The 23,806-nt window shown below is 45.0% G+C and overlaps 1 protein-coding gene across 12 annotated transcripts in view; it reads right to left on the bottom strand.

Moving 5' to 3' along the window:
- The window catches only part of LOC138652282 (uncharacterized), a 119,291-nt gene that overhangs the window by 50,455 nt on the left and 45,030 nt on the right, over positions 1 to 23,806 (bottom strand). For all 12 annotated transcript variants that reach the window (XM_069743052.1, XM_069743054.1, XM_069743059.1 and 9 more), the window contains 5 exons: positions 19,548 to 20,507; positions 12,902 to 13,987; positions 9,196 to 11,100; positions 4,873 to 6,147; positions 512 to 1,381 (listed from right to left, as the gene is read on the bottom strand). In XM_069743052.1, coding sequence (XP_069599153.1) covers positions 512 to 1,381; positions 4,873 to 6,147; positions 9,196 to 11,100; positions 12,902 to 13,987; positions 19,548 to 20,507 — 6,096 coding nt within the window. The remainder of the gene's footprint in view (positions 1 to 511; positions 1,382 to 4,872; positions 6,148 to 9,195; positions 11,101 to 12,901; positions 13,988 to 19,547; positions 20,508 to 23,806) is intronic.

Below are 23,806 nucleotides of genomic sequence, written 5' to 3'. Positions count from 1 at the left end.
AATGTTTCAATGTCCATCTATTTTATCTTACAGTGCTGATGTAGACAAGAGGGAAATGTTATTTAATGACTATTTTATGAGGTATTACTGTCTGGATTAAAGGAATAATCATTTAAAGTCTGAAAATTGCTAATTTGCAGAATTTTTTGACGAATTTCTGATATTTTAATAAATAAACACAGAAAATATCAATATAAATTTACTATTAACATAAACTACAATGTGTCACGGAAAAACTGTCTCATAATCAATTAGATCTGTTGAAGCGTTGCAGTTATTTCCACATAAAGTGACAGTGGTCAGATTTTAAAAATGTGGTCCAGTCACTAAGGGGTTAATTGACTTAGCTATCCCCGGTGCTTCAGATATTCCTAGTAATTTATCTATATGGATTAATACAAGAACATTAGCAATTTTATCAATATCCCTCCATTTTAATTTATAGTCATTACTTCAAGTAAATGTTTTACTTTTAAAATATAATAGATATTTTTGCTCACAGAACACTCACTCAGTTCTTCCTTAACTGTCCCTGGTATCTCTGGTATTCCTGGTATCTCTGGTATTCCTGGTCTTCCTGGTCTTCCCGGTCTTCCTGGTCTTCCGGGTCTTCCGGGTCTTCCTGGTATTCCTGGTATCGCTGGTATTTCTGGTATCTCTGGTATCTCTGGTACCTCTGGTATCCCTGGTCTTCCTGGTCTTCCCGGTCTTCCCGGTCTTCCTGGTCTTCCTGGTATCCCTGGTATCTCTGGTATCTCTGGTACCTCTGGTATTCCTGGTATCTCTGGTATTCCTGGTCTTCCTGGTATCCCTGGTATTCCTGGTATTCCTGGTATTCCTGGTATCCCTGGTATTCCTGGTATCCCTGGTATTCCTGGTACCTCTGGTATTCCTGGTATCCCTGGTATTCCTGGTATCCCAGGTATTCCTGGTCTTCCTGGTATCCCTGGTATTCCTGGTATCCCTGGTATTCCTGGTACCTCTGGTATTCCTGGTATCCCTGGTATTCCAGGTATCTCTGGTATTCCTGGTTTTCCTGGTATCCCTGGTATCCCTGGTATCCCTGGTATTCCTGGCATTCCTGGTATTCCTGGTATCCCTGGTATCTCTGGTATTCCTGGAATTCCTGGTATTCCTGGTGTTCCTGGTGTCTCTGGTATTCCTGGTATTCCTGGTGTTCCTGGTGTCTCTGGTATTCCTGGTGTTCCTGGTGTTCCAGGTGTCTCTGGTATTCCTGGTGTTCCAGGTGTCTCTGGTATTCCTGGTGTTCCTGGTGTTCCAGGTGTCTCTGGAATTCCTGGTGTTCCTGGTGTCTCTCGTGTTCCTGGTGTTCCAGGTGTCTCTGGTGTTCCTGGTGTGTCTGGAATTCCGGGTAATTCACCTTGTAAGGATTAAAACAAGATTAATGGCAAATGTTTTCAATGTCCATCTATTTTATCTTACAGTCATTACTTCAAATTAAATGTTTTTTATGTCAAATATATTTTTGTTTTTTGATTACTCACTCAGTTCTTCCTTAAACCCCTTAGTGACCACCAATACGTCTTTTTAATGACCTCACATATCACAATGTCATCCCCTGCCGGGTGAAAATGCATCAGCTGTTGACTGTACACTATAGCTGACATCTTGCTGTATCAGTCTTCATTAGTGTTGGCACCAAACATGGCTTTTTAACCCCTTAGAAGCTGCTGTCAATAGTGACTACAGCATCTAAGTGGTTAACAGAGTATAGGGGCTCCTTCTTTAACCCTTTGACACCCTGAGATAATGATTATGTGGTTCTGATGTTTGCCTTGCCAATTCCTAGACAAATAACGGCCTTAGAGACTGCCGGCTATAGTGACCTGTTCAGAATTTAGCGACATTTAGCTGATAAAAATAATATTTTTCCTTCCTGTCATGCCATTTTGTATTAATTCCTGAAAAGCAACTGAATGGTTAATAAACTACCTGACAGCAGTTTTGAATACGTTGAAGGTGCTGTTTTTAAAATGGTCTCACATTTGAGGATTTACGGCATAGAGGTCCACCAAAGTCACATCAGAACTTAATAGGTCACTAAAAAAGTAAGTTTTGTAAATTTCCTTCAAAAAATGAAAAATTACCGCTACAGTTTTAAACCTCCTAAAATCTTAACATAATATAAGGATATTTTAAAAATAGTGCTGATCAGGCCCAGATTTACACGTCTTTGTAACATTCATGGCAAACAAAGGCCATGGCGCTCAAGACATGTTCAATGCCTTGTTGGAATTTTTTATGGATAGGGCTAGGGTTAGGGCTAGCGTTAGGGCTAGGTTTAGGGTTAGGGTTAGGGCTAGGGTTAGGGCTAGGGTTAAGGTTAGGGCTAGGGTTAGGGCTAGGGTTAGGGTTAGGGCAAGGTTAGGGTTAGTGCTAGGGTTAGCGCTAGGGTTGGGGCTAGGGTTAAGGCTACAGTTAGGGTTGGGGCTAAAGTTAAGGTTAGGGTTGGGGCTAAAGTTAGGGTTAGGGTTTGGATTACATTTACGGTTGGGAATAGGGTTGGGATTAGGGTTAGGGGTGCCTCAAGGTTAGGGGTGTGGTTAGGGTTACCGTTGGGATTAGGGTTAGGGATGCGTTTGGATTAGGGTTTCAGTTATAATTGGGGGGTTTCCACTGTTTAGGCACATCAGGGGCTCTCCAAACGTGGCATGGCGTCCAATCTCAATTCCAGCCAATTCTGCATTGAAAAAGTAAAACAGTGCTCCTTCCCTTCCGAGCTCTCCCGTGTGCCCAAACAGGGGTTTACCCCAACATATGGGGTATCAGCGTACTCAGGACACATTGGACAACAACTTTTGGTGTCCAATGTCTCCTGTTTCCCTTGGGAAAATACAAAACTGTGGGCTAAAATATATTTTTTGTGGAAAAAAATTTCTTTTTTTTTTCACGGCTCTGCGTTATAAACTGTAGTGAAACACTTGGGGGTTCAAAGTTCTCACAACACATCTAGATAAGTTCCTTGGGGGTTTAGTTTCCAATATGGGGTCACTTGTGGGGGGTTTCTACTGTTTAGGTACATTAGGGGCTCTGCAAACGCAATGTGATGCCTGCAGACCAATCCATCTAACTCTGCATTCCAAATGACCCTCCTTACCTTCCGAGCTCTGCCATGCGCTCAATCAGTGGTTCCCCCCACATATGGGGTATCAGCGTACTCAAGACAAATTGGAAAACAACTTTTGGGGTCCAATTTCTCCTGTTACCCTTGGAAAAATACAAAACAGGGGCTAAAAAATAATTTTTAGGAAAAAAATGTTTTTTATTTTCACGGCTCTGCGTTATAAACTGTAGTGAAACACTTGGGGGTTCAAAGCTCTCACAACAAATCTAGATGAGTTCCTTAGGGGGTCTACTTTCCAAAATGGTATCACTTGTGGGGGTTTCAATGTTTAGGCAGATCCGTGGCTCTCTAAACGCAACATGGCGTTCCATCTCAATTCCAGTAGATTTTACATTGAAAAGTCAAATGGCGCTCCTTCCTTTCCGAGCTCTGCCATGCGCCCAAACAGTGGTTTACCCCCACATATGGGGTATCAGCGTACTCAGGACAAATTGTGCAACAACTTTTGGGGTCCAATTTCTTCTCTTACCCTTGGGAAAATAAAAAAAGGGGGTGAAAATATCATTTTTGTGAAAAAATATGATTTTTTATTTTTACGGCTCTGCATTATAAACTTCTGTGAAGCACATGGTGGGTCAAAGTGCTCACCACACATCTAAATAAGTTCCTTAGGGGGTCTTCTTTCCAAAACGGTGTCACTTGTTGGGGGTTTCAGTGTTTAGGCACATCAGTGGCTCTCCAAACGCAACATGGCGTCCCATCTCAATTCCTGTCAATTTTGCATTGAAAAGTCAAACGCCGCTCCTTCACTTCCGAGCTCTCCCATGTGCCCAAACAGTGGTTTACCCCCACATATGGGGTATCAGCGTACTCAGGACAAATTGTGCAACAACTTTTGGGGTCCAATTTCTTATCTTATCCTTGGGAAAATAAAAAATTGGGGGCGAAAATATCATTTTTGTGAAAAAATATGATTTTTTATTTTTACGGCTCTGCATTATAAACTTCTGTGAAGCACTTGGTGGGTCAAAGTGCTCACCACACATCTAGATAAGTTCCTTAGGGGGTCTATTTTCCAAAACGGTGTCACTTGTGGGGGGTTTCAGTGTTTAGGCACATCAGTGGCTCTCCAAACGCAACATGACGTCCCATCTCAATTCCAGTCAATTTTGCATTGAAAGTCAAATGGCGCTCCTTCGCTTCCGAGCTCTCCCATGCGCCCAAAAAAAATGGTGTTGTAAAAATGAGAAATTGCTGGTCAACTTTCAACCCTTACAACTCCCTAACAAAAAAAAGTTGGTTCCAAAATTGTGCTGATGTAAAGCAGACATGAGGAAAATGTTATTTAATGACTATTTTATGTGGTGTGACTGTCTGGATTAAAGGAATAATCATTTAAAGTTTGAAAATTGCTAATTTGGGGATTTTTTTTGTCAAATTTCTGATATTTTTATAAATAAACACAGAAAATATCAATATAAATTTACGATTAACATAAACTACAATGTGTCACGGAAAAACTGTCTCATAATCAATTAGATCTGTTGAAGCGTTGCAGTTATTTCCACATAAAGTGACAGTGGTCAGATTTGAAAAATGAGGTCCAGTCATTAAGGGGTTAATTCTCTTAGCATATCCCCGATATTCCTCGTAATTTTTCTATATGGATTAATACAAGAACATTAGCAATTTTATCAATATCCCTCCAATTTAATTTATAGTCATTACTTCAAGTAAATGTTTTGCTTTTAAAATGTAATAGATATTTTTGCTCACAGAATACTCACTCAGTTCTTCCTTAATTGGCCCTGGTGTCTCTGGTATTCCTGGTATCTCTGGTATTCCTGGTATCCCTGGTATTCCTGGTATTCCTGGTATCCCTGGTATTCCTGGTATCTCTGGTATTCCTGGTATCTCTGGTATTCCTGGTATCCCTGGTATTCCTGGTATTCCTGGTATCTCTGGTATTCCTGGTATCCCTGGTATTCCTGGTATTCCTGGTATCTCTGGTATTCCTGGTATTCCTGGTATTCCTGGTATCCCTGGTATTCCTGGTATTCCTGGTATCTCTGGTATTCCTGGTATCTCTGGTATTCCTGGTACCTCTGGTATTCCTGGTATCCCTGGTATTCCTGGTATCCCTGGTATTCCTGGTATTCCTGGTATCCCTGGTATTCCTGGTATTCCTGGTATCCCTGGTATCTCTGGTATTCCTGGTATTCCTGGTCTTCCTGGTATCCCTGGTATTCCTGGTATCCCTGGTATTCCTGGCCTTCCTGGTATTCCTGGTATCTCTGGTATTCCTGGTATTCCTGGTATCCCTGGTATTCCTGGTATTCCTGGTATCCCTGGTATCTCTGGTATTCCTGGTATTCCTGGTCTTCCTGGTATTCCTGGTATCCCTGGTATTCCTGGTATCCCTGGTATTCCTGGCCTTCCTGGTATTCCTGGTATCTCTGGTATTCCTGGAATTCCTGGTATCTCTGGTATTCCTGGTATCCCTGGTATCTCTGGTATTCCTGGTATCTCTGGTGTTCCTGGCGTTCCAGGTGTTCCTGGTGTTCCTGGTGTCTCTGGTATTCCTGGTATCCCTGGTATTCCTGGTATCTCTGGTATTCCTGGTATCCCTGGTATTCCTGGTCTTCCTGGTCTTCCCGGTCTTCCTGGTCTTCCCGGTCTTCCTGGTCTTCCTGGTATTCCTGGTATCGCTGGTATCTCTGGTATCTCTGGTACCTCTGGTATTCCTGGTATCCCTGGTCTTCCTGGTCTTCCCGGTCTTCCTGGTATCCCTGGTATCTCTGGTATTCCAGGTATCTCTGGTATTCCTGGTATTCCTGGTACCTCTGGTATTCCTGGTATCCCTGGTATTCCTGGTATTCCTGGTATTCCTGGCATTCCTGGTGTCTCTGGTATTCCTGGTGTCTCTGGTATTCCTGGTATCTCTGGTATTCCTGGTATCCCTGGTATTCCTGGTGTTCCTGGTGTCTCTGGTATTCCTGGTTTTCCTGGTATCTCTGGTATTCCTGGTGTTCCTGGTGTTTCTGGAATTCCGGGTAATTCACCTTGTAAGGATTAAAACAAGATTAATGGCAAATGTTTCAATATCCATCTATTTTATCTTACAGTCATTACTTCACGTTAATTGTTTTTTATGTAAAATATATTTTTGTTTTTGATTACTCACTCAGTTCTTCCTTAAACCCCTTAGTGACCACCAATACGTCTTTTTAATGACCTCACATATCACAATGTCATCCCTTGCCGGGTGAAAATGCATCAGCTGTTGACTGTACACTATAGCTGACATCTTGCTTTATCAGTCTTCATTAGTGTTGGCACCAACCATGGGTTTTTAACCCCTTAGATGCTGCTGACAATAGTGACTACAGCATCTAAGTGGTTAACAGAGTATAGGGGCTCCCTCTTTAACCCTTTGACACCCTGAGATAATGATTGTGTGGTCCTGATGTTTGCCATGCCAATTCCCGGACAAATAATGGCCTTAGAGACTGCTGGCTATAGTGACTTGTTCAGAATTTAGCGACATTTAGCTGATAAAAATAATATTTTTCCTTCCTGTCATGCCATTTTGTATTAATTCCTGAAAAGCAGCCGTATGGTTAATAAACTATCTGACAGCAGTTTTGAATACGTTGAAGCGTGCTGTTTTTAAAATGGTCTCACATTTGGGGATTTTTACGACATAGAGGTCCACCAAAGTCACATCAGAACTTAATAGGTCCCTAGAAAAGTAAGTTTTGTAAATTTCCTTCAAAAAATGAAAAATTACCGCTACAGTTTTATGCCTCCTAAAATCTTAATATAATATAAGGATATTTTAAAAAATAGTGCTGATCAGGCCCAGATTTACACGTCTTTGTAACATTCATGGCAAACAAAGACCATGGCGCTCAAGACATGCTCAATGCCTTGTTGGAATTTTTTTTAGGAGACATGACCTAGACCTGGGAAATTGCCGAGGTCAAAGTTATGACAATGCATCTGCAATGATCGGCAAATACAACGGCCCGCAAGTCAAAGTGAGGGAGAAGAACAATCTTGCATCCTGGATTCCTTGTACGGCACACTCTTTAAATCTGGTGGCTAAAAATGCTGTAGGAAGCTGCTCGAGTGCTGTACATTTTTTTGACTTCCTTGAATAGCTGTTCTTCTTCTTCTTCAGTTTCAACGCATCGGCATCAGCTCCTGACCGAGGCTTTGAAAAATATTGACTCAGCAACAGCATTGACTCTCAAACGTGTCACCAACGCGTTGGTCCTGCAGAGCTGACGCTACTAAGGCCCTTAGACATGACTATCATCAGATTAAAGATGTACTTAAACACATTGCTGATGACTTTGAAGAAAAAAGCTGTGTACGGTGTGAAGCTGAAGGACTGTTAAGACAGATCAATCAGCTTGAAATTGGGATTAACACCACCTTCTGGAGTGATATCCTACAAAGAACAGATGCTACTAGTAAAAATCTACAACACGCAAAACTCGATCTAAGCACTGCTGTGGCTTTAATGACGAGCTTAACCCTGCTGTTGTCTTCGGTCAAAAACGACCGACCTTGAACTTCAATATTCTTTAAAATATTCAAGATGCGGCTCTGAAACCAGTGGCCGACCGACCCATCCTCATTTAAGTCAATCAACCACAAGTTTCAGAATCGCATCTTGAACACCCCAAAAAATACCAAAGTTCAAAATCGGTCTCCCCAGACCGAAGACAACAAAAACTATGTCGCATCAAAGCGTGACTCCTTCAAAATTTACGAGAAGCAAGGCGAAGAGCTGTCGGGTTCATCTGAGTATGTTCAGACGATAACTCGACACAGGCGCCGAAACGTTGTCTCAATCCATTGGATTATGGCCATACGGAAGACGTACAACTCAGCCCTTCTGAAAAATACAGAACAGAAACTTTCTTGCCGATCATTGGTCAGTTTATCGCTGCTCTTGACCAACGTCTTCAAGCATATAAAGATATATCAAGCAAATGTAGCTTTTTTAGCCATCTGAAAGAACTGTCATCAGACGAGCTTTAGTCCACAGAAGAGCAACTCGTCAGGTTTTATTCAGATGACTTGGACATTACAATTATCGATGAACTGTGTCAGTTTGTAACATTTGCCAATTTATTCACAGACGAGGAGCCAAAAGATATCAGCACTGAACTTTCCATGTACAAGCTGATCATGGAGAAGGTGTGCAGGACACTTTCCCAGATAGCTCTAAGGATATATCTGATTTTGATGGTAACAAACTGCAGTGGTGAGCGTTCCTTCCCAAAACTCAAATTAGTTGAAAATTGATTAAGGAAATCCTCGAAGCAGGAACGACTTGTAAATTTGGCTATCATGAGCATCGAGTCAGATCGACTGCGTGAATTGGACTTTAGTGACATCATTAAAGATTTTGCAGCACGAAAATCAAGGAAAGTGCCCGGATTGTAAAAAATGAATTATTTAACCTGAATTACTCTGCGTCAATGATTTCTGTAAATAATCTTGCGTTCCTTTCATTTTGTGTTTTTACATTACATGTTGCAACACCTTGAAAAATGGGCCTCCCTCCAAAATGGGCCCCGGGCCGCCCACCTCTTAAGTCCGGCCCTGGTGCTGAAGTAAAGCAGACATGAGGAAAATGTTATTTAATGACTATTTTATGTGGTGTGACTGTCTGGATTAAAGGAATAATCATTTAAAGTTTGAAAATTGCTAATTTGGGGATTTTTTTTTACAAATTTCTGATATTTTTATAAATAAACACAGAAAATATCAATATATAGATTTACTATTAACATAAACTACAATGTGTCACGGAAAAACTGTCTCATAATCAATTAGATCTGTTGAAGCGTTGCAGTCATTTCCACATAAAGTGACAGTGGTCAGATTTGAAAAATGAGGTCCAGTCACTAAGGGGTTAATTCTCTTAGCATATCCCCGATACTTCAGATATTCCTAGTAATTTATCTATATGGATTAATAAAAGAACATTAGCAATTTTATCAATATCCCTCCATTTTAATTTATAGTCATTACTTCAAGTAAATGTTTTGTTTTTAAAATGTAATAGATATTTTTGTTCACGGAACACTCACTCAGTTCTTCCTTAATTGGCCCTGGGGTCTCTGGTATTCCTGGTATTCCTGGTATTCCTGGTATTCCTGGTATCCCTGGTATTCCTGGAATTCCTGGTATCCCTGGTATTCCTGGTCTTCCTGGTATCCCTGGTATCCCTGGTATTCCTGGTATTCCTGGTATCCCTGGTATTCCTGGTCTTCCTGGTATCCCTGGTATTCCTGGAATTCCTGGTATCCCTGGTATTCCTGGTCTTCCTGGTATCCCTGGTTTTCCTGGTATTCCTGGTATTCCTGGTCTTCCTGGTATCCCTGGTATTCCTGGTATTCCTGGTATCCCTGGTATTCCTGGAATCCCTGGTATTCCTGGTATCCCTGGTCTTCCTGGTATTCCTGGTATCCCTGGTATTCCTGGTATCCCTGGTATTCCTGGTCTTCCTGGTATTCCTGGTATCCCTGGTATTCCTGGTATTCCTGGTATCCCTGGTCTTCCTGGTATCCCTGGTATTCCTGGTATTCCTGGTATCCCTGGTATTCCTGGTATTCCTGGTATCCATGGTCTTCCTGGTATTCCTGGTATCCCTGGTATTCCTGGTCTTCCTGGTATTCCTGGTATCCCTGGTCTTCCTGGTATTCCTGGTATCCCTGGTATTCCTGGTATCCCTGGTATTCCTGGTCTTCCTGGTATTCCTGGTATCCCTGGTATTCCTGGTATTCCTGGTATCCCTGGTCTTCCTGGTATCCCTGGTATTCCTGGTATTCCCGGTATTCCTGGTATCCCTGGTATTCCTGGTATTCCTGGTATCCATGGTCTTCCTGGTATTCCTGGTATCCCTGGTATTCCTGGTCTTCCTGGTATTCCTGGTATTCCTGGTCTTCCTGGTATCCCTGGTATTCCTGGTATCCCTGGTATTCCTGGTAATCCTGGTATCCCTGGTATTCCTGGTATTCCTGGTACCTCTGGTATTCCTGGTATCCCTGGTATTCCTGGTATTCCTGGTGTCTCTGGTATCCCTGGTATCTCTGGTATTCCAGGTATCTCTGGTATTCCTGGTATCTCTGGTATTCCTGGTATCTCTGGTATTCCTGGTATCTCTGGTATTCCTGGTATCTCTGGCCTTCCTGGTATTCCTGGTATCCCTGGTATCTCTGGTATTCCTGGTATTCCTGGTATCTCTGGTATTCCTGGTATTCCTGGTATTTCTGGTATTCCTGGTATCTCTGGTATCCCTGGTATCTCTGGTATTCCTGGTATCTCTGGTATTCCTGGTATCTCTGGTATCCCTGGTATTCCTGGTATCTCTGGTATTCCTGGTGTTCCTGGTATCCCTGGTATCCCTGGTATTCCTGGTATCCCTGGTATCTCTGGTATTCCTGGTATTCCTGGTATTCCTGGTATTTCTGGTATTCCTGGTATCTCTGGTATTCCTGGTATCTCTGGTATTCCTGGTATTCCTGGTGTCTCTGGTATTCCTGGTATTCCTGGTATTTCTGGTATTCCTGGTATTCCTGGTATCTCTGGTATTCCTGGTATTCCTGGTGTCTCTGGTATTCCAGGTATCTCTGGTATTCCTGGTCTTCCTGGTATCTCTGGTATTCCTGGTATCTCTGGTATTCCTGGTGTCTCTGGTATTCCTGGTATCTCTGGTATTCCTGGTGTCTCTGGTAATCCTGGTATTCCTGGTATCTCTGGTATTCCTGGTATTCCTGGTATTCCTGGTGTCTCTGGTATTCCTGGTATTCCTGGTATCTCTGGTATTCCTGGTATTACTGGTATTCCTGGTATCCCTGGTATTCCTGGTATCTCTGGTATTCCTGGTATTCCTGGTATCCCTGGTATTCCTGGTGTCTCTGGTATCCCTGGTATTCCTGGTATCTCTGGTATTCCCGGTATCCCTGGTATTTCTGGTATCCCAGGTAATTCACCTTGTAAGGATTAAAACAAGATAAATGGCAAATGTTTCAATGTCCATCTATTTTAACTTATAGTCATTACTTAAAGTTAACTGTTTTTTGTGTCAAATATATTTTTGTTTTTTGATTACTCACTCAGTTCTTCCTTAAACCCCTTAAGGTACCGTCACACTTAGCGACGCTGCAGCGATACCGACAACGATCCGGATCGCTGCAGCGTCGCTGTTTGGTCGCTGGAGAGCTGTCACACAGACAGCTCTCCAGCGACCAACGATGCTGGTAACCAGGGTAAACATCGGGTAACTAAGCGCAGGGCCGCGCTTAGTAACCCGATGTTTATCCTGGTTACCATCCTAAAAGTAAAAAAAAACAAACACTACATACTTACCTACAGTGCTCTGCACTGCTCCTGTACTGGCTGTGAGCACAGCGGCCGGAAAGCAGAGCGGTGACATCACCGCTCTGCTTTCCGGCTGACCGACGCTCACAGCCAGTACAGGAGGAGTGCAGAGCACAGCGCTGGAGGACAGACAGCTGTAGGTAAGTATGTAGTGTTTGTTTTTTTTTACTTTTAGGATGGTAACCAGGGTAAACATCGGGTTACTAAGCGCGGCCCTGCGCTTAGTTACCCGATGTTTACCCTGGTTACCAGTGAAGACATCGCTGGATCAGTGTCACACACGCCGATTCAGCGATGTCTGCGGGGAGTCCAGCGACCAAATAAAGTTCTGGACTTTCTTCCCCGACCAGCGACAGCACAGCAGGGGCCTGATCGCTGCTGCCTGTCACACTGGACGATATCGCTAGCGAGGACGCTGCAACGTCACGGATCGCTAGCGATATCGTCTAGTGTGACGGTACCTTTAGTGACCACCAATACGTCTTTTTACTGACCTCACATATCAGAGAATGGCATCCCCTGCCGGGTGAAAATGCATCAGTTGTTGACTGTACACTATAGCTGACACCTTGCTGTATCAGTCTTCATTAGTGTTGGCACCAACCATGGCTTTTTAACGCCTTAGAAGCTGCTGTCAATAGTGACTACAGCATCTAAGTGGTTAACAGAGTATAGGGGCTTTATCCTTCCTGTCCTGCCATTTTGTATTGATTCCTGACAGCAGTTTTGAATACGTTGAAGGTGCTGTTTTTAAAATGGTCTCACATTTGGGGATTTTACGAAATAGAGGTCCACCAAAGTCACATCAGAACTTAATACTATAGGTCCCTAAAAAAGTAAGTTTTGTAAATGTCCTTAAAAAAAATGAAAAATTACTGCTACAGTTTTAAACCTCCTAAATTCTTATCAAAATAAAAGGATATTTTAAAAATGGTGCTGATGTAGAACAGACAAGAGGGAAATGTTATTTAATGACTATTTTATGTGGTGTGACTGTCTGGATTAAAGGAATAATCATTTAAAGTTTGAAAATTGCTAATTTGGGGATTTTTTGACAAATTTCTATTTTTATAAATAAACACAGAAAATATCAATATAAATTTATTATTAACATAAACTGCAATGTGTCACGGAAAAACTGTCTCATAATCAATTAGATCTGTTGAAGCGTTGCAGTCATTTCCACATAAAGTAACAGTGGTCAGATTTGAAAAATGAGGTCCAGTCACTAAGGGGTTAATTGACTTAGCTATCCCCGGTGCTTCACATATTCCTAGTAATTTATCTATATGGATTAATACAAGAACATTAGCAATTTTATCAATATCCCTTCATTTAAATTTACAGTCATTACTTCAAGTAAATGTTTTGTTTTTAAAATGTAATAGCTATTTTTGCTCACAGAACACTCACTCAGTTCTTCCTTAATTGGCCCTGGGGTCTCTGGTATTCCTGGTATCTCTGGTATTCCTGGTATTCCTGGTATCCCTGGTATTCCTGGTATTCCTGGTATCTCTGGTATTCCTGGTATTCCTGGTATTCCTGGTCTTCCTGGTATTCCTGGTATCCCTGGTCTTCCTGGTATCCCTGGTATCCCTGGTATCCCTGGTATTCCTGGTATCCCTGGTATTCCTGGTCTTCCTGGTATTCCTGGTCTTCCTGGTATTCCTGGTATCCCTGGTATTCCTGGTCTTCCTGGTATCCCTGGTATCCCTGGTATCCCTGGTATTCCTGGTATCCCTGGTATTCCTGGTATTCCTGGTATCCCTGGTATCCCTGGTATTCCTGGTCTTCCTGGTATCCCTGGTATTCCTGGTATCCCTGGTATCCCTGGTATTCCTGGTCTTCCTGGTATCCCTGGTATTCCTGGTATCCCTGGTATTCCTGGTATTCCTGGTATCCCTGGTATTCCTGGTATCCCTGGTATTCCTGGTATTCCTGGTATCCCTGGTATTCCTGGTCTTCCTGGTATCCCTGGTATTCCTGGTATCCCTGGTATTCCTGGTATTCCTGGTATCCCTGGTATTCCTGGTCTTCCTGGTATCCCTGGTATTCCTGGTATCCCTGGTATCCCTGGTATTCCTGGTATTCCTGGTCTTCCTGGTATTCCTGGTATCCCTGGTATTCCTGGTATTCCTGGTATCCCTGGTATTCCTGGTCTTCCTGGTATCCCTGGTATTCCTGGTATCCCTGGTCTTCCTGGTATTCCTGGTATCCCTGGTATTCCTGGTATTCCTGGTATCCCTGGTATTCCTGGTCTTCCTGGTATCCCTGGTATCCCTGGAATTCCAGGTATTCCTGGTATTCCTGGTATCCCTGGTATTCCTGGTCTTCCTGGTATTCCTGGTATCCCTGGTCTTCCTGGTATTCCTGGTATCCCTGGTATCCCTGGTCTTCCTGGTATTCCTGGTATTCCTGGTATTTCTGGTATCTCTGGTATTCCTGGTATCTCTGGTATCTCTGGTATTCCTGGTATCCCTGGTATTCCTGGTAATTCACCTTGTAAGGATTAAAACAAGATAAATGGCAAATGTTTTAATGTCCATCTATTTTAACTTATAGTTTTTAATAAAAAAATTTTTTTTTGCTTTGTAGTCACTTCGTTTCATTTTTTGTACCCATATTTGATGGGAAATACAAAAAATAAGGTGGTATATTAGTTTAGGAAGTGTTGCCCTTTAGATGGATTCATTGTATATTTAAGGACTTTTTGTTTTGATCGGGGATGACTATTGTAGCTCCGGGTGGGCCCGATGCTGAGAAAGGGCCCACCTGGAGCTACACTACTGTAACTGTTTGGGAATGAACAGTGCGTCTATACAGCAACATTCTGCGGAAGAGCAGGGAGAATCGATCTCCCTGCTCTGCCGCTATGGGCCCCTGAGCAGGCGGAGAGGGTTTCAGCAGTGGCCCCCCCCCCCCCCCGCCTGTCATCGCAGGATCAGCTGTATCGGCATCTAGCCGATACAGCTGATCGTATTGATGGGAGAAGGAGCGCTATACTCTTTCTCCCATTATCCCCCTGTCACCGACGTCGACACTGACAGCGGGCACAATTACGTCACTGCCTGGCGCTCGCCATCCGGAGGTGAGCGGGAGCAGGGAGCAGCGCAGGAACCAGCAAGAAGAGAGGTGAGAATTTATTTATTGTTTTTATTTATGGGGCTGCCTTATACTACAGAGTCTGCCTGTGGGGGGCTGCCTTATGCTAAAGAGTTTGCCTGTGTGGGGGTGTGTGCTGCCTTATACTACAGACTGTGCCTGTGGGGGGTGCTGCTTTATACTACAGAGTCACAGAGTCTGCCTGTGGGGGGTGCTGCCTTATACTACAAAGTCTGCCTGTTTGAGGGTGCTGCCTTATACTACAGAGTGTGCCTGTGGGGAGGTGCTGCCTTATACTACAGAGTCTGCCTGTGCAGGGGGTGCTGCTTTATTTTACAGAGGGTGCTGGTGGAGGGGTGCTGCCTTACACTACAGAGTCTGCCTGTGTGGGGGTGCTGCCTTATACTACAGAGTCTGCCTGTGGGGGGAGTGCTGCCACCTTATACTACAGAGTCTGCCTGTGGGGGGTGCTGCCTAATTCTACAGAGTCTGCCTGTGGGGTGTGTGCTGCCTTATACTACAGAGTTTGCCTGTGGGGGTGCTGCCTTTTACTTCAGAGTCTGCCTGTGCGGGGGGTGTTTTGCCTTATACTAAAGAGTCTGCCTGTGGGGGGTGCTGCCGCCTTATAATACAGTGTCTGCCTGTGGGGGTGCTGCCTTATACTACACAGTCTGCCTCTGGGGGGTGCTGCCTTATGCTACAGAGTCTGCCTGTGTCAGGGTCTGCCTTATACTACAGGGTCTAACTATGGGGTGTTGCTTTATACTACAGGGTTTGACAATGAGGTGCTGTCTTATACTACATAGTCTGCCAATCGGGTGCTGTCTTATACTACAGGGTCTCCCTGTGTGGAGGGTGTGCTGCCTTATAATAGACTGTGCCTTTGGGGGTGCTGCCTTATACTACAGAGACTGCCTGTGGGGGGACGCTGCCTTAAACTACACAGTCTGCCTGTGTGGGGAGTGTGCTGCCTTATACTACAGAGTGTGCCTGTGGGGGTGCTGCCTTATACTACAGAGTGTGCCTGTGGGGGGTGCTGCCTTATACTACAGAGCATACCTGTGGGGGGATGCTGCCTTATACTACAGAGTCTATCTGTGGGGGGTGCTGCTTTATACTACAGAGTCTGCCTGTGGGGGGCTACTGCCTAATACTACAGGAGTTTGACTGTGGGGAGGTGCTGCCTTATACTACAAAGTCTGCCTGTGGGGGGTGCTGCCCAATACTACAGAGTTTGCCTGTGGGGAGGTGCTGCCTTATACTACAGAGTCTGCCTGTGGGGGATGTTGCCTACTACTACAGAGTTTGCCTGTGGGGAGGTGCTGCCTTTTACTACAGAGTCTGGCTGTGGTAAGGTGCTGACATATACTACAGAGTCTGCCTGTGTGGGAGGTGCTGATTTATTCTACAGAGGCTGCCAGTGTGGGGTGCTGCCCTATACTATAGAGTCTGCCTGCGTTAGGGGGTGCTGCTTTATACTACAGAGTCTGCCTGTGTGGGGGTGCTGTCCTATACTACAGCGTCTGCCTGGGGGGGTGCTGCCTTATACTACAAAGTTTGCCTATTGGGGGAGCTGCCTTATACTACAGAGTCTGCCTGTGGGGATGCTGCCTTTTACTACAGAGTCTGCCTGTGTGGGGGGTGCTACATCATTCTACAGAGTCTGCCTGTGGGGGAGTGCTGCTTTATACTACAGAGTCTGCCTGTGGTGGGGTGATGCCTTAAACTGCACAGTCTGCCTGTGTGGGGGGGGTGCTGCCTTATACTTCAGAGTGTGCCTGTGGGGGTTGCTGCCTTATACTATAGAGTCTGCATGTGGGGGATGCCGCCTAATACTACAGAGTTTGCCTGTGGGGAGGTGCTGCCTTATACTACAGAGTGTGCTTGTGGGGGGTGCTGCCTTATACTACAGAGTTTGCCTGTGCAGGGGGTGCTGCTTTATTCTACAGAGGCTGCCTGTAGGGGGTGTGCTGCCTTATACTACAGAGTTTTCCTTTGGGAGGGTGCTGCCTTATACTATAGAGTCTGCCTGTTGCGGGGTACTGCCGCCTTATACTACAGAGTCTGCCTGTGGGGGGTGCTGCCTTGTACAACAGAGTCTACCTGTGGGAGTGCTGCTTTATACTACTGAGTCTGCCTGTGGGGGGTGCTGCCTAACACTACAGAGTTTCCCTGTGAGGAGGTGCTGCCTTGTACTACAGTCTGCCTGTGGGGAGGTGCTGCCTTATACTACAGAGTGTGCTTGTGGGGGGGTGCTGCCTTATACTACAGAGTTTGCCTGTGCAGGGGGTGCTGCTTTATTCTACAGAGGCTGCCTGTAGGGGGTGTGCTGCCTTATACTACAGAGTTTTCCTTTGGGAGGGTGCTGCCTTATACTATAGAGTCTGCCTGTTGCGGGGTACTGCCGCCTTATACTACAGAGTCTGCCTGTGGGGGGTGCTGCCTTGTACAACAGAGTCTACCTGTGGGAGTGCTGCTTTATACTACTGAGTCTGCCTGTGGGGGGTGCTGCCTAACACTACAGAGTTTCCCTGTGAGGAGGTGCTGCCTTGTACTACAGTCTGCCTGTGGGGAGGTGCTGCCTTATACTACAGAGTCTGCCTGTAGGGGGAGTGCTGCCGCCTCATACTACAGAGTCTACTGTGGGGGGTGCTGCCTTATTCTACAGTGTCTACCTGTGGGGGGTGTGCTGCCTTATACTACAGAGTTTGCCTGTGGGGGTGCTGCCTTATACTGCAGAGTCTGTCTGTTGAGGGTGCTGCCTTATACGCCAGAGTCTTCCTGTGTGGGGGTGCTGCCACCTTATACTACAGAGTCTACCTATGGGGGTGCCGCCTTACACTACAGAGTCTACCTGTGGTGGGGAGCTGTTTTATACTACAGAGTGTGCCTTTAGGGGGTACTGCCTTAAACTACACAGTCTGGCTGTGTAGGGGGTGTGCTGCCTTATACTACAGAGTTTGCCTGTGGGGATGCTGCCTTATACTACAGAGTCTGCTTGTGGGGTGTGCTGCCACTTTATACTACAGAGTCTGCCTGTGGGGGGTGCTGCCTAATACTACAGAGTCTACCTGTGGGGGGAGCTTCTTTATACTACAGAGTGTGCATTTGGGGGGTGCTGCCTTAAACTACACAGTCTGCCTGTGGGGGGGTGCTGCCTTATACTACAGAGTCTACATGTTGGGGGAGTGCTGCCGCCTCATATTACAGAGTCTGCTGTGGGGGGTGTTGCCTTATTCTACAGAGTCTACCTGTGGGGGGTGTGCTGCCTTATACTACAGAGTTTGTCTGTGGGGGTGCTGCCTTATACTGCAGAGTCTGTCTGTTGGGTGTGCTGCCTTATACGACAGAGTCTTCCTGTGTGGGGGTGCTGCCACCTTATACTACAGAGTCTACCTATGGGGGTGCCGCCTTACACTACAGAGTCTACCTGTGGTGGGGAGCTGTTTTATACTACAGAGTGTGCCTTTAGGGGGGTACTGCCTTAAACTACACAGTCTGGCTGTGTAGGGGGTGTGCTGCCTTATACTACAGAGTCTACATGTTGGGGGAGTGCTGCCGCCTCATACTACAGAGTCTGCTGTGGGGGTGCTGCCTTATTCTACAGAGTCTACCTGTGGGGGGTGTGCTGCTTTATACTTCAGAGTTTGCCTGTGGGTGTGCTGCCTTATACCACAGAGTCTGCCTGTGGGGATGCTGCCTTTTACTACAGAGTCTGCCTGTGAGAGTGCTGCCTTATACTACACAGTCTGCCTGTGTGGGGGGGGTGCTGCCTTATACTACAGAGTATGCCTTATACTATGGAGTCTGCCGTTTTATACTACACAGTCTGACTCTGGGGGGTGCTGCCTTATATTACAGAGTCTGCCTGTGTTAGGGTCTGCCTTATACTACAGGGTCTGTCTGTGGGGGGTGCTGCCTTATACTACAGAGTTTGCCTGTGGGGGTGCTGCCTTGTACTACAGTGTCTGCCTGTGGGGGGTGCTGCCTTATACTACAGAGTCTACCTGTGGTGGGGTGCTGCTGCCTTATACTACAGAGTCTGCCTGTGGGGTGCTGCCTAATGCTACAATTTGCCTGTGGGGGTGCTGCCTAATACCACAATTTTCCTGTGGGGATCTGCTGTATTATACTACAGATTCTGCCTGTGGGGAAGTGCTGCCACCGTATATTACAGAGTCTGCCTCTGTGAGGGTGCTCTCTTATACTGCAGAGTCTACCTGTAGGAGGGTGCTGCTTTATACTATAGAGTCTGCCTGTGGGGGTTGCTGCCCAATGCTACAATTTGCATGTAGGGAGGTGCTGCCTTAAACTACAGAGTCTGCCTATGGAGGGGTGCTGCCTTGTACTACATAGTCTGCCTGTGCTGGGGGTGCTGCTTTATTCTACAGAGGCTGCCTGTGGGGGGTGCTGCCTTATACTACAGAGTCTGCCTATGGGGTGCTGTCTTATACTACAGGGTCTTCCTATGGGGGCTGCCTTATAATAGAGGGTCTGCCTATGGGGTGCTGTCTTATACTGCAGGGTCTGCCTATGGGGTGCTGTCTTCTACAACAGAGTCTGCCTATGGGGTGGTGTCTTATACTACAGAGTCTACCTTTTGGGTCCTCTCTTATACTACAGGGTCTGCCTATGGGATGATGTCTTAGTCTGCCAATGGGGTGCACAAGATGGTAGTTGGCTCTGGACTGAGATCTAAGGGGTAAGGTTTATCCGTGTGGAGAGTGACATACCAGCTCTGGCTTGTCAAGGTAAGGAGGCTTATTTGCCGTGCAATGCCCCTCTGGGAAATTTAATATGCAAATTGCCTCTTCAAAGAAAAAGAGAACTTGAACTCTATAGTTCAAGAACATTAGCAAGTTTATTAATATCCCTCCAATTTAATTTATAGTCATTACTTCAAGTAAATGTTTTGTTTTTAAAATGTAATAGATATTTTTGCTCACAGAACACTCACTCAGTTCTTCCTTAATTGTTCCTGGTGTCTCTGGTATTCCTGGTATCTCTGGTATTCCTGGTATCTCTGGTATTCCTGGTACTTCTGGTAGTCCTGGTATCCCTGGTATCCCTGGTACCTCTGGTATTCCTGGTATCCCAGGAATTCCTGGTATTCCTGGTATCCCTGGTATTCCTGGTCTTCCAGGTATCCCTGGTATCCCTGGTCTTCCTGGTATTCCTGGTATCCCTGGTATCCCTGGTATTCCTGGTATCCCTGGTATCCCTGGTATTCCAGGTATCTCTGGTATTCCTGGTATTCCTGGTACCTCTGGTATTCCTGGTATTCCTGGTATCCCTGGTATTCCAGGTATCTCTGGTATTCCAGGTATCCCTGGTATTCCTGGTACCTCTGGTATTCCTGGTATCCCTGGTATTCCTGGTATTCCTGGTATCTCTGGTATCCCTGGTATTCCTGGTACCTCTGGTATTCCTGGTATCCCTGGTATTCCTGGTATCTCTGGTATTCCAGGTATCTCTGGTATTTCTGGTATTCCTGGTACCTCTGGTATTCCTGGTATCCCTGGTATTCCTGGTTTTCCTGGTATTCCTGGTATTCCTGGTATTCTTGGTATTCCTGGTATCTCTGGTATTCCTGGTATTCCTGGGACCTCTGGTATTCCTGGTATCCCTGGTATTCCTGGTACCTCTGGTATTCCTGGTATTCCAGGTATCTCTGGTATTCCTGGTATCCCTGGTATTCCTGGTATTCCTGGTATTCCTGGTACCTCTGGTATCCCTGGTATTCCTGGTATTCCTGGTATTCCTGGTATTCCTGGTATCTCTGGTATCCCTGGTATTCCTGGTATCCCTGGTATTCCTGGTGTTCCTGGCCTTCCTGGTATTCCTGGTATCCCTGGTATTCCTGGTATCTCTGGTATTCCTGGTATCCCTGGTATTCCTGGAATTCCTGGTAATTCACCTTGTAAAGGTTAAAACAAGAAAAATGGCAAATGTTTCAATGTCCATCTATTTTATCTTACAGTCATTACTTCAAGTTAATTGTTTTTTTTAATGTAAAATATAATTTAGTTTTTTGATTACTCACTGAGTTCTTCCTTAAACCCCTTAGTGACCACCAATACGTCTTTTTACTGACCTAACATATCAGACAATGGCATCCCCTGCCGGGTGAAAATGCATCAGCTGTTCACTGTACACTATAGCTGACACCTTGCTGTATCAGTCTTCATTAGTGTTGGCACCAACCATGGCTTTTTAACCCCTTAGATGCTGCTGTCAATAGCGACTACAGCATCTAAATGGTTAACAGAGTATAGGGGCTCCCTCTTTAATTCTTTGACACACTGAGATAATGATTGTGTGGTCCTGATGTTTTTCCATGCCAATGCCCAGACAAATAATGGCCTTAGAGACTGCCGGCTATAGTGACCTGTTCCTAATTTAGAGACATTTAGGTAATAAAAATCACATTTCAGCACCTGTGCACTGGACCCCATCCCATCCCACCTACTCCCCAACCTCACCACTACACTTATCCCATCCCTAACCCATCTCTTCAAGTGATCACTAACTTCTGGGACCTTCACTTCTGCTTTCAAACATGCCACAAACACACCTATCCTCAAAAAGCCTAGCCTTGACCCGAGCGCTATGTCCAGCTACCGCTCCATATCTTTGCTCCCATTTGCTTCCAAACTCCTTGATCAGCACGTCCATGCTGAACTTTCCCCTCGCTTTGCATCTAACTCTCTCTTCTACAATTTGGATTCCATCCCCACCATTCCACTGAGACTGCCCTGACCAGACTTACGAACGACTTACTTAGGCTAGTTTCACATTTGCGGTTGAGTCCGCAGCATCTTGTCCGCAACTGCAAATGCATGCAAAAACGCATGCCAATGCATGTTTACGCAGCGTTTTTTATCCGCATCAGCTTACGCATGACGGGAAAAAAAACCCGCTGCGTTTGTATGCATTTTTTGCCTGCGTTTGTACTTTTTATGCGCATGCGTTCGATATTTCCTGGAGGGCGTGTCTCAATGCACAGTCCGAAGTACACAAGCACAGAGAATGCTTGCGTACGCAAATACATGTGCACTCATCCTCATGCGCATGCCTGCGCATATTTGACGGAAATTTGCAGCCTCAAAAATTGAATCATGGTGCGTTAGCTGCGGCCCGCCGCACACCGCAAAAAGACGCATGCGTAAGCAAACGCAGGCGAACGCATGCAAATGGATGAACCTGCGTCCATAATGTAAAAGATATGAAATCAAGACGCATGTGGATGTATGCTTCAGAAATGCTGCGGACACAGCCGCAAATGTGAAACGGGCCTTACAGCCAAAGCTAACAGACAATACTCTGTACTCCTCCTCCTAGACCTGTCCTCTGCCTTCGACACAGTTGACCACTGCCTCCTACTACAGATCCTCTCCTCCTTTGGTGTCAAAGACCCCGCCCTGTCCTGAATTTCCTCATACCTCGCCAACTGCACATTTAGTGTCTCCTGCTCCCATGCTACCTCTTCATCTCGCCCCCTCTCTGTTGGAGTCCCCCAAGGCTCTGTCCTAGGACCACTTCTCTTCTCAATCAATACCCTTGGCCTTGGCCATTCATAAAGTCCCATGGCTTCCAGTACCACCTCTATGCTGATGACACTCAGATCTACCTCTCTGGCCCATACGTCACCTCTCTGCTCTCCAGAATCCCGGACTGTCTATCAGCCATATCCTCCTTCTTCTCCTCTCTCTTCCTCAAACTCAATGTGGACAAATCTAAACTAATTATTGTTCCTTCATCTCGTATTCCTTCCCTACCTGATCTATCACAATAAATGAATTCACACATTCCCCTGTCCCCAAAATCCGCTGCCTCGGAGTAACCCTTGGCTCTGCTCTATCCTTCAAACCACACATCCAAGCTCTCGCCACCTCCTGTCGCCTCCAGCTCAAAAATATTTCCAGAATCCGTCCTTTCCTCAACCCACACTCTACCAAAATGTTTGTGCACGCCCTCATCATCTACCGCCTCGACTACTACAACAACCTCCTTTGTGGCCTCCCGGATAACACTTCGCACCCCTCCAGTCCATCCTTAACTCTGCTGCCCGACTAATTAATCTCTCTCCTCGCTATTCCCCTACTTCTTCCTTCTGCAAATCCCTTCATTGGCTCCCAATTTCCCAGGTTATCCAGTTTAAACTACTAACACTGACCTACAAAGTCATCCATAACCTTTCTCCTCTGTATATTTCCGAACTAATCTCTCAATATCTTCCCTCACGTAATCTCCGGTCCTCCCAAGAGCTCGTTCTCTCCTCCACGTTTATCCGCTCCTCACCAAACCGCCTCCAAGAATTCTCCCGAATATCACCCATCCTCTGGAATTCTGTGCCCCAAAACGTCCGGTTATCAACCACATCTAGATCCTTCAAACAGAACCTAAAAACCCATCTCTTCAAAAAAAGCTTACAGCCTGCAATGACCACACGGCCACCTCAACACCATCGGAGCTACCGCAACCCTCAACCTACTGTCTCCTTCCCCATAATCCTGTAGAATGTAAGCCCGCAAGGGCAGGGTCCTCGCCCCTCTGTATCAGTCTGTCATTGTTAGTTTTGTTTACTGTAAGTGATATTTGTATTTTGATGTAACTATGTCTAACGTACAGCACCATGGAATGAATGGTGCTATATAAATAAATAATAATAATAAAAATAACATTTTTCCTTCCTGTCATGCCATTTTGTATTCATTCCTGAAAAGCAGCCGAATGGTTAATAAACTACCTGACAGCAGTTTTGAATACGTTGAAGGTGCTGTTTTTAAAATGGTCTCACATTTTGGGATTTTACGACATAGAGGTCCACCAAAGTCACATCAGAACTTAATAGGTCCCTAAAAAAGTAAATATTGTAAATTTCCTTGAAAAAAATGAAAAATTACCGCTACAGTTTTAAACCTCCTAAAATCTTATCAAAATAAAAGGATATTTTAAAAATGGTGCTGATGTAAAGCAGACAAGAGGGAAATGTTATTTAATGACTATTTTATGTGGTATTACTGTCTGGATTAAAGGAATAATCATTTAAAATTTGAAAATTGTTAACTTGGGGAATTTTTTGACAAATTTGTAATATTTATTATAAATAAATACAGAAAACATCAATATAAATTTACTATTAACATAAACTACAAGGTGTAACGAAAAACCCATAATCAATTAGATCTGTTGAAGCGTTGCAGTAATTTACAC

This window comes from Ranitomeya imitator, chromosome 10 (genome assembly GCF_032444005.1).
Source record: "Ranitomeya imitator isolate aRanImi1 chromosome 10, aRanImi1.pri, whole genome shotgun sequence".
Taxonomy (NCBI): domain Eukaryota; kingdom Metazoa; phylum Chordata; class Amphibia; order Anura; family Dendrobatidae; genus Ranitomeya; species Ranitomeya imitator.
This window is presented reverse-complemented; position numbering and strand designations above follow the sequence as displayed.